General features: G+C 51.4%; 1 protein-coding gene across 1 annotated transcript; it reads left to right on the top strand.

Moving 5' to 3' along the window:
- The first annotated feature begins 2,472 nt into the window (after window positions 1–2,472).
- On the top strand, window positions 2,473–5,732 carry UQCR11 (ubiquinol-cytochrome c reductase, complex III subunit XI). The gene is made up of 2 exons (XM_007460353.1): window positions 2,473–2,522; window positions 5,612–5,732. Exons 1-2 carry the CDS (start codon window positions 2,473–2,475, stop codon window positions 5,730–5,732), a joined length of 171 nt encoding a protein of 56 aa, XP_007460415.1.
- Window positions 5,733–11,260: the final 5,528 nt, after the last annotated feature.

Below are 11,260 nucleotides of genomic sequence, written 5' to 3'. Positions count from 1 at the left end.
TGGAGGGGGGAGTGGGTGGAGTCCCAAAGGGGCAGGAGGAAACTTCCAGGGGACGATGGGGAGGTGTTCATTATCTCCACAGTGTGATGGTTTCATGGGTGTGCACATGTGTCGAAATACCAAGTTGTATGTTTTAAATACGTGCATTTTTGTAGGTCAAGTATACATCAGTAAAGTTGTAAAAATTGTAAAAGAAAAGAATCCAACAAATGAACGGATAAACACCATGCAGTCCCTCCACACAGGGGAACATCACTCAGCCATAAAAAGGGGTGAAGCCCTGACACTTGCTACAGCATGGATGGACCTTGAGAACACGATGCTCAGTGAGAGAAGCCAGACACAGAAAGACACACAGGGTGTGATTCCATTGATGGGAAACGTCCAGAACAAGCAGATGCATAGACAGAGAGTGAATTCCTGGTTGTCAAGGGCTGGGAAGGGGGTGGGGGGGTAGGGTGACTGCTGATGAGGACGAGGCTTCTATTGGGGTGATGGAATGTTCTGGAATTAGATGGAGGTGGTGGTCGCACAACCTTGTGAATGCACTAAAGACCACTGAATTCTACACTTCACAATGGTTAATTGTATGTTATGTGAATTTCACATTGATGAAAACAAGAAAAGTCATTCCGTTTCCTGAGGGCCAGATAGGGATCCTGCATGAAACCCAGGAGGCCAGGGCAGAGGGCCAGCAGGGTGAGAGGGGGGCCAACCGTTTTTGCTTATCCACCATCTCTTCTGGTCACAGAATCCTGGTATTCTCTTTTGGGGATTCTCCTCCAATTTCAGCCCACATCCTCAAATGAGAGAGGCCAACTCTGCCCTGTTTCCACAGCACGCGAATGAGAACCAGCTTAGGGGCATTTTCTGTGATTATTGGGAAAGCGGTGCATCTTCCTGCAAGGGTTGCTGTAATGTCAACCAAGAGTTTCTGGGTGCCTCTGCTCAGAGTTCACCACAGAGTAAGGGCAACACAGAGGAAAGAAGAGCTGAGAGATAGAAGATTCATAACGATATTGCTAGACTCCTGGATGCAGCTGTGCCTGAAGCCATCTAACATGCCACAGAACTTCCTTCTGTTCTCTTAAGCCAGTTTTCGTTCTTCGTTTATCACTTGAAATGAAAAGCATTCTGCCTCGTGAGCTGAAGTGCATTAAGCAGAAGGAACAATGCGGCAGAGCTTCAGAAACTGCTGGATCCAGAACCTGCAGCCCCAAGGCCTCTATGCCCACCTCTGCTCATCTTTTCACACAGGTCTATTCTCTGTCTCATGATTTCTAATCTCTGCCTCAGATTCTACAATCTCCAGGGTGGCCCCTACATCCCACTTTTTAAGTTTCCATCGAGGACAGAGACTTAATTCAGGTACTCTCTGATCCCAAGCTCAAAAACCCCAGGGCAACTGGAAAGGCGGAGAAACAATGTCCAACTCAATAGCAACGAGCACCCCTCCTGCCCAGACCATGGTCTCCAACCAACCCCCTGGTCGGAGGCCAGGGCTAGGTGAGAACCTGCAGCCCTCTGGGAACCGCAGTCTTGGAGGGTGCCGAGGGGCCGATCCCAGCAGGATGGGCTGGGCTGGGCAGACAAACCCCACGGTGTCCAGTCCGCATCTCCAAGCCTGCATTCGACGCTGGGACCCCGGAGGCGGTGAAAGAAGGCGAACCCGAGCGAGCCTGGGGCGGCGGCGGAAAGCAGAGGGAGGAGGACCCACCTGTCCTGGGTCCATCAGCCAACAGGTGGCATCCTGAATGTTGACAGCGCGAGGAACCAGGCCTCCATCTGCTGCCGGAATGAGGAATCACTCCCAATCGAAACGTGCAAACAATTTGCCACCGAGCCTCTGAGCAACAGACAACAAAATGCCAGCAAACCGAGGCTCGGGGAAGCGCTGTCATCTGGCCAAGGTCCCACACACAGCGAGTCCAGTGACAACGCCTAATTCCTCCAAAAGGGAGTTCAAATCCCACCCTTCCCCTCTGTGCGACTCTGGGCTTAACCCTTCCCTGTTTGGCCTGTTTCTTTAACTGTAAATAAAGTTCTAGCACGTAATAAGGACACAAACTCACCAGTCAAATGTCGCGGGCCACACTTAGTCGCTGGACGTTGCGCAGCTTGGGGCCACTCTGACCGCCGGAGCGGAGGCAGACCCCGCGTACTCACGTCACTTGCCAGAAAGCCCCGCCTCTCGGGCCCGCCCACTCTAGTCGGCGTTCTTCAGACCCTCCCCGGAAGTGAGTGCAAATATTTTCCGAGTCTGCGCGCGCAGCGGCGGCGGTCCCCGGATCTCGCGCGGTCAGCCCGCCTGGGCTGGGCTGGGCTGGGCTGGGCTGGGCTGGGCTGGGCTGGGCCGGGCCGGGCAGGGCGGGGCGGGGCCTCCCTGCGGGCCTGCGCGCTGCGGGGACCGCTCCTGCGCAGTGCACCCGAGCCGGCGGGGCCAGGGTCACCCTGAGCTGGGACGGCGCCGCTATGTTGGAAAGGTTCGTGGGCCCGCGCTACCGCCAGCTGGCCAGAAACTGGTGAGGATGCGGCTACCGCCCCCGGACCCCTTGTCCTCCCAGGTCCCAAATGGGGAAACTGAGGCACAGAGCGGCGGCGCGGTCTGCCCCGCGAGTGGCTGGCCCCCGACCCTGAGGCGCTTTGCCTGGGGGCCGCGATGGTGCCCACCCAGTCCGCGCCCAGCACCCCCGGCTCAGCTCCTGGGGCTGGAAACTGACCCTGTGCGCTCCTGGCTTTGCTTTTGTTTGACGTTGTTGTAAAGCCGAGGGCTGCGCCTGTCCTTGACTGACCCCCGTGGGAGGCGGGTGGGATGGGGGTGACCCCACGTGGGTCTTTGACTGCCCACGTGGCAGCCGGGATTGGGGAGCACACGACGTGAGGCGCTGAGAAACAGGGGGGCTGTACTCCGCAGTCGTGTCCCTGAGCCCCGGCAGGGACCTTCGGGTGGACAGTGACAGTGGCGCTTTACAGCTGGGGCGACCCAGGCTCAGGACGAAAGTCCGTCCCTAGTGTCGGGTGGGACCGCCAGCGGCCCCTGCAGCCCCTACCGCGGGCGGCTCGAGCCTCCGGGCGCTGTCGGTCCGTCCCCACCTGCGCGTGGTCAGAGCAGCGACCCCCTCATCCAGGGTTTCGTTCACTCGGCAGCAGCATCCACTGAGCACCTGATGTGTGCTCGCACCTACCACTGAGTCGGGTGCCAGAGACACAGCGATAAACGGAACTTTCCTGGCTGACGCTCTAGGTCGTGGACCAGAAAAAAAATTAAACCGATGTGATCCATGGCATGAGGTTGATGTAAAGTAATAAAGGGGGTGGCTGCAGTCCTGTCCCCCCCACACTGGCTTCCTGAGGCCAGGAAGCGGGACTCACCCCCAGGAGACACTGTGGAGTTGTGGGGTCTCAGTCTCGTAGCATCTGCGCTCACCAGCTGGGTACTCTGCACTCAGCTCCTCTGGGCGTCTTCCTGTGAGGAGGGGGAGGAGAGGTGGTGCAGGTGTAACGAAGTCCCACGAGGGACTGTCAGCAGCATCATCACCTTCGGTGCCCCGTGGAGGTCAGGTGTGTGGCCACCTCCCTCTCTGTGAGCTCCACAGGGCCCCAAGGGAAGTGGCCAGGATGACTGCGGGGCGGGCGGTGGAGGCCTCCCTGAGGGCAGGCTCCTCTGACATCAACACCCCTCAAAGCTACTGGGCAGTGAGAGGAAAGGTTCCCTCTCTGTTCGTGACACCTGCCCCAGAGCCTGTTCCAAAAGCAGCAGTAACCCGGGACCCCACCAAGGCACAAAGTTGAGTTGTACGGGCCTCGTCCCCAGGGTCTCCCCAGGGAGCAGGGAGTGTCGTTGGTGAGGCAGGTTGGGGAGGGGGTGTTGCTGCTTCCATCTCTCCACCCCGACACCCCAGGCCCATGGGTTATGGCGATCCGGTGAAGTGGGCACCCATGCACAAATTCTGCCCCTGCACAGACCAGCGATGGAGCCTGTGAGAGTTCTCTGTTGCTGCATAACAAAGAGCCTACCAAATGCAGCAGCTTTGCAGACATTCATTATCAGTTACTGTGGGTCAGGAATTGGAACACAGCTGAGTCCCCTGCTCAGTGTCTCATCTGAAGGCTTTACTGGAGGATGTGTTTCCAGGTCACACCTGTGGTTTCAGCAGGGGGCCACCCTTGGTCCTCTGCCACAGGGGCCCCTCTACAGGGCAGCTCACAAACTAGCAGCTGGCGCCCCGCAGAGAGGGTAAGAGCAAACGAGCACGCCCTGACGGAGCCAGTCTCTAAAAGTCCATCTCAGAAGTGACATTCCCTCGCGGTCCAGTGGTTAGGACTCGGCGCCTTCACTGCCGGGGCCTGGGTCCAATCCCTGGTCGGGTAACTAAGATCCCGCAAGCCGTGTGGTGCGGCCAAAGAAAACCAAACCAAAACGAAAGAAGTGACAGCCCATCATCTCTCATATTTGATTCATCAGAGGCGAGTGACTGGATCCTGCCGACCTCAAGGGGAGGGGCTGTACAGGGGTGTGAACACCAGGAGGTGGGACTATTGGGGCCGTCCTGGACCCTGCCCATCAATGGACGTAAATGTGGAGTGTGGTGGTCTTGGAGTCCCTGCCTCGGCTCTGCACCCGGTGGGCTGTGTGTCTCGGGGGCATGGCTTGCCCTGTCTGTGCCTTGGTCTCATCTGTGAGACAGGGACCCTGATAACTCACACCTCCCTCAGTCCATCGGCTGTCTCAGGGATCGAGCTGCTGCAAACCACGTTAATGTGCCTACCTGCAAAGTTTAGATATCCTTATGCTTTACAAGCTTGGGCTTTTTTTTTTTAGTGGAATTCCTCAAATAAAACCTTAATCAGGGACTTCCCTGGTGGCACAGTGGTTAAGAGTCTGCCTCCCAGTGCAGGGGACCACGGGTTCGAGCTCTGGTCCGGGAAGATCCCACATGCCACGGAGCAACGAAGCCCGTGTGCCACAACTACTGGGCCTGCGCTCTAGAGCCCGCGAGCCACAACTACCGAGCCCACGTGATACAATTACTGAAGCCCGCAGGCTCACAGCCCGTGCTCCGCAACGAGAAGCCACCGCAACAAGAGAAGCCACCGCAATGAGAAGCCCGTGCACAGCAACTAGAGGAAGCCCGTGTGCAGCAACGAAGACCCAGTGCAGCCAAAAATAAATAAATAAATTTACTAAAAAAAAAAAAAAAAAACCCTCGTGCATATCCTAATATGAAAGCAGATGGGGATGGAGTTGTCTTAGGGTCACCTGCCTGGTGCCTGCCCTCAGGGTCATCAACAGGATGTGTCCACAAAGCTGGGCAGGGCCAGGTGCGTGGGGGTGGTGTGGGCAGAGGCCACCAAAAAAAAAAAAAAAAAATTTAAAAAAAAAAAAAAAAAAACCCTCGTGCATATCCTAATATGAAAGCAGATGGGGATGGAGTTGTCTTAGGGTCACCTGCCTGGTGCCTGCCCTCAGGGTCATCAACAGGATGTGTCCACAAAGCTGGGCAGGGCCAGGTGCGTGGGGGTGGTGTGGGCACCTGATAAATGGCAGCTTGGGATGGGGGGGATCTGGCCACGCTACCGGGAGGGTGAGGCCTGACCCCCGTTCTTGCAGGTTACCCACAGTGGGCATGTGGGGCACCGTGGGAGCCATGGGGCTGGTGTGGGCCACTGACTGGCGGCTGATTCTGGACTGGGTGCCCTACATCAACGGCAAGTTCAAGAAGGACGATTAATTAAACCCCCTCAGACCCCTCCGGTAAGTTTCAGCAGCTGTCGGCTGGTGTAGCCCAGGATTCCTGAGCAGCAGAGGAGCAGTGTTCCCCGCAGGTCCAGGGCTGGGCCGGCAGGTGTTGGGGGCTCACCTGGAGAACCCTGCCTGAGGGCGGAGCCCTGCGGTAGCCTCCTGCCTGGTGGCGCAGAGCTGCCAGCCAGCAGCCTTGGTTTATGGGGCTGGGGAGTGGGCGCTGCCCCTTGGGGCTCAGTCCTGGAGGCTGAGCCTGCACCCTGGGTGGGGCGGAGGGATGCCCTATTTTACAGACAGGAAAGTGGAGGCTGGCCTCCCTGGGCGGGCTGCTGTGAGCACTGACGAGCCCGGCGCTGTGCTGCCCACCTGACAGAGTGGCACAGCCAGATTTGGTGTTAGAGCCTGTTGGCGGCGTCTGTGCTCTTACTGGGCGCTCATCTGCTGCTCACCCTGCTTCATTCCCCCTCCAGGTGTCTGGTGGTGCTGCCCCCTTCCATCTGCATCTGGAACTGGCCCAGGCTCTTGGGATTGACCTCGAGGAAATACACGGCGCGAGTTAGGTTTCCTACGTTGGTGGAAATAGCTCTGGTGTGTGAACACACACGGCATTAAACCTCACCCTGAAACCTGCTGGCCTGCACGTGCTCATGCTGGGGCTTGGTTATGTTCACTGCAGGCCCAGAGGCCCAGATGACCCGGGGAGTCTTTCAACTCCAAAACTGGAAATCTGCAGTTTCCCAGCGGGTGGCAGACATGGTTTGATTACTTCAGATGTTTAGTGGATAATACCTGCACTGGGTTTTTATCGATCGCTGCCTTAAAAAGTTACCCTTGACCTAGTGGCTCAAGACAAACATTCATTATCTCTCAGTGAGAATTTGGGAGTGATCTGTCTGGGGGGTTCTCGGCTGAGGGTCCCTCATGAGGTTGCAGTAGAGGCATCGGCTGCATGATGAAGGGTGGCACCGGGGTGGGGTGGGGAGTCGGGGCTTCCAGGAGGCCCCCTCACGTGGGTCCTCCCCACGTGGGCCTCCCAGACGCTGCTTGAGCCTCTACTACACAGCGGCCCGAGAGCAGGCAGGGAAGAGCCTCTGCCTTTTATGACCTCCTCGGGACTCTCAGGCCATCTCCTGCTCCACACCTTATTCGGGAGAATTAGGCTCTGTGCCTTGAAGGAGGAACATCAGAACCTGTAGACGTGTTAAACCATCCCTGGGGATACAAAAATGAGCGGGTACACGAGGATATACTGCATACAGGCAGTTCCCTCCAACTCCTGCCAAGTTCTGGAAAATCCTAGAAACGTTCTATTTGTGAAGAGCTGTTTTCTCAGTCTGTTTGGGCTCTGCCCCAGCAAAACACAGGCCAGGCAGCTTAAGCTACAGGATGAATGTCTCACACTTCTGGAGGCTGGAAGTCTGAGCTCAGTTCTGGCAGGGTTGGTTCCTGGCGAGGGCCTGCCTCCTGGCCTGCAGACAGCCCCCTTCTCACTGCATCCTCACGTGGCCTCTCCTTGACCTGAGCAAGTGAGCTCTCCAGGGACTCTGAGGACATGCTAATTCTAGGGGACCAGGGCCACACCCTTCTGACCTCATTTAACCTTAATTGTTTCAGGGGGTGGCATCTCCACATACAGCCACACTGGGGGTTAGGGTGTCAACATATACATTTCAGGGAGACACTTTCAGTCCACAGCAGCTTTGTATATTTTAACACAAGTAGTGGCATGTTCTACACACTTTTCTGCACAAACATTTTCCACCTATGGCTTATTTCCTGGAAGCCATGCCACTTTGGAAAGCACAAAGCATCATGAAAAAGTCTACAAATAAGGGATTTCCCTGGTGGTCCAGTGGTTAAGAATCCACCTTAGTGGATTCCCTTAGTTCAGGGAACTAAGATCCCACATGCTGTGGGACAGCTAAGCCTGTGGGCCCCAACCAGAAGCCTGCAAAGAAAGATCCTGCGTGCCACAACTAAGACCCAAAGCAGCCAAATAAATATTTTTTAAAAGTCTGCAAACAAATGCTGGAGAGGGTGTGGAGAAAAGGGAACCCTCCTAACACTATTGGTAGCAATGTAAACTGGTGCAGACACTATGGAGAACAGTTTGGAGGTTCCTTTAAAAACTAAAAACAGAATTACCACATGATACAGTGATTCCACTCTTAGGCATATATCTGGAAAAGATGAAAACTCTAATTCAAAAAGATACATGGAGGGCTTCCCTGGTGGCACAGTGGTTAAGAATCCGCCTGCCAATGCAGGGGACACGGGTTTGAGCCCTGGTCCGGGAAGATCCCACATGTCGCGAAGCAACTAAGGCCGTGCGCCACGACTACTGAGCCTGTGCTCTAGAGCCCGCGAGCCACAACTACTGAGCCTGCGCTCTAGAGCCCGTGCGCCACAACTACTGAAGCCTGCGTGCCTAGAGCCCGTGCGCCACAACTACTGAAGTCCACGTGCCTAGAGCTCGTGCTCCGCAATGAGAAGCCCAGGCACCGCAACAGAGTAGCCCCCACTTCCTGCAACTAGAGAAAGCCCACGCACAGCAACAAAGACCCAGTGCAGCCAAAAATAAATAAATACATTGATTAAAAGAAAAAAAAATGTTCATAGCAGCACTAGTTACAATAGCCAAGGCATGGAAGCAACCTAAATGTCCATTGACAGAGGAATGGATAATGTGGTGCAGGTACACAGTGGACTATTACTCAGCCATAAAAAAAGGAAGTACTGCCATTTGCAGCAACATGGATGGACCTAGAGATTCTCATACTAAGTGATGTAAGCCAGACAAAGACAAATATCATATGATACCACTTATATGTGGAATCTAAAAAGACACAAATGAACTTATTTACAAAACAAATAGGCTCACAGACAGAAAACAAACTTATGGTTACCAAAGGGGAAAGGGGGGAAGGGAGGGATAAATTAGGAGTTTGGGATGAACATACACACATTGCTATAAATGAAATAGATAAACAACAAGAACTACTCTATAGCACAGGGAACTATAGTCAATATAATAAACCATAACGAAAAAATATGAAAAAAAATATAGATACATGTGTATAACTGAATCACCTTGCTGTACACCTGAAACTAACACATTATAAATCTACAATTCAATTAAAAACAAAACACACAGCATCCTCAGTTTTTAAACGGCTGCCTGGTACCAACATTTACTAACCAGTCTATTAGCAAAGGACATTCGTTTCCTGTCATTTGCCATTATAACAATATCTGTGGAGTGATGTTATTTCAGACATAAATGAATAGATGCCACTTAAATACCTATAAGTGACGGATTCTGAGATAAGTTACTCAATTAAAAAAAAAAATTTCTAACTCATGCAGATGTGGACAGTCCCACAGCCCCCCATCAAACCCTGAAACAAAAGGAAATGTGAGCCCCTATACACGAGTTTTTATGTATTTTTGAAATGGCTAATGGTTTTAATGAAAATATCTCAGTTTGCTTCTGTGAAAGCCAAAAGTAAAATTTTAATAATTTCAGGTTCAGACTACAATATTTAGGCTTAAACTTCTGTGAGTTTTCATACAACTCCTTTTCAACATTTCAGTACCTTTTCAACCACTTCAGTGTTCAGGGAGGGGAAAGATAACCATCAAAAACTACATAAAGGACATCCCTGGTGGCGCAGTGCTTAAGAATCCACCTGCCAATGCAGGGGACACGGGTTCGAGCCCTGGCCCGGGAAGATCCCACATGCCGTGGAGCAACTAAGCCCATGCGCCACAACTACTGAGCCTATGCTCTAGAGCCCGCGAGCCACAACTACTGAAGCCTGCGTGCCTAGAGCTCGTGCTCTGCAACAAGAGAAGCCACCGTAATGAGAAGCCCACGCAACGCAACAAAGAGTAGCCCTCACTCACTGCAACCAGAGAAAGCCCGCAGGAAGCAACAAAGACCCAACACAGCCAAAAATAAATAAATAAACTTATTAAAAAAAAAAACTATATAAAAACATATTGTATAAAGGGGGACTTCCCTGGTGGTCCAGTGGTTAAGACTCTGTGCTTCCAATGCAGCGGGTGTGGGTTCGATCCCTGGTCGGGGAACTAAGATCCCACATGCTACGCTGAGCGGCCAAAATATAAAATAAAAATTAAATTAAAAAATAACTAACTAAATAAAAATATCTTCCTACAATGTCTTGTACTAGGTTGGTGTTCAGTAAATATTGCTTTAAAAAATGTATAAAGGGCATATCTTCCTCATTTTGTCTCACTTTAAAATGGCACAGTACTGTTCAATCTGTATTTAAATTTTTTTACATTTTGTATACAAATAGCTCCTACAATTCAATAACAAAAAAAACAATCGAAAAATGGGCAGAAGACCTAAATAGATATTTCTCCAAAGATGGCCAATAGGCATATGAAAAGATGCTTAACATCGCTAATTATTAGAGAAATGAAAATCAAAACCACAGTGAGTTACCACCTCACACCAGTCAGAATGGGCATCATTAAAAAGTCTACAAATAATAAATGCTGGAGAGGGTGTGGAGAAAAGGGAACCCTCCTACACTGTTGGTGTGAATGTAAATTGGTGCAGCCACTATGGAGAACAGTATGGAGGTTTCTTAAAAACCTAAAAATAGGGAACTTCCTGGCAGTCCAGTAGTTAGGACTCCATGCTTTCACTGCCGAGGGCCCTGGTTCAATCCCTGGTCGGGGACCTAAGATCCCACAAGCCGCATGGTGTGGCCAAACAAAAACAAAAAATAGAATTGTCATATGATCCAGCAATCCCACTCCTGGGCATATACCAGACAAAACTATCATTTGAAAAGTTACAGGCACCCCAATGTTCATAGCAGCATTATATACGATTGCCAAGACATGGAAGCAACATAAATGTCCATCGACAGATGAATGGATAAAGAAATTGTGGTACATATACAATGGAATACTACTCAGCCATCAAAAAGAATAATGCCATTTGCAGCCAACAGGGATGCAACTAGAGACTGTCATACTACGTAAGTCGGAAAGAGAAAGAAAAATACCATGTGATACCACTTATATGTGGAATCTAAAATACAACACAAATGAACATATCTACAAAAGAAAAACAGACACAGAGGAAAAAACTTGTGATTGCCAAGGGTGGGGAGGGATGGAGTGGGAGTTTGGGATTAGCAGATGCAAACTATTATATATAGAATGGATAAATAGCAAGTTCCTACTATATAGCACAGGGAAATACATTCAATATCCTGTGATAAACCATAATGGAAAAGAATATGAAAAAAATATGTATGTATGACTGAGTCACTTTGCTGTATAGCGGAAATTAAACACAACATTGTAAATCAACTATACTTCCATAAAATTTAAAATTTTTTTGACATTTTGTTCATCATGGATTGTTTGCATTCATTTCAGATTGTTAAAATACTGCATTAACTGCCATTAATCTTGAAGTTTTTGGCGCCCACTAAATTTTCTGCCCAAGGTAAGTGCCATGAGCCTCATATT

The sequence above is a fragment of the Lipotes vexillifer genome, unplaced genomic scaffold (assembly GCF_000442215.2).
Source record: "Lipotes vexillifer unplaced genomic scaffold, Lipotes_vexillifer_v1.1 scaffold225, whole genome shotgun sequence".
Taxonomy (NCBI): Eukaryota; Metazoa; Chordata; class Mammalia; order Artiodactyla; family Lipotidae; genus Lipotes; species Lipotes vexillifer.
The sequence above is the reverse complement of the archived record's forward strand: the minus strand, read 5'-3'. Positions and strand labels throughout refer to the sequence as shown.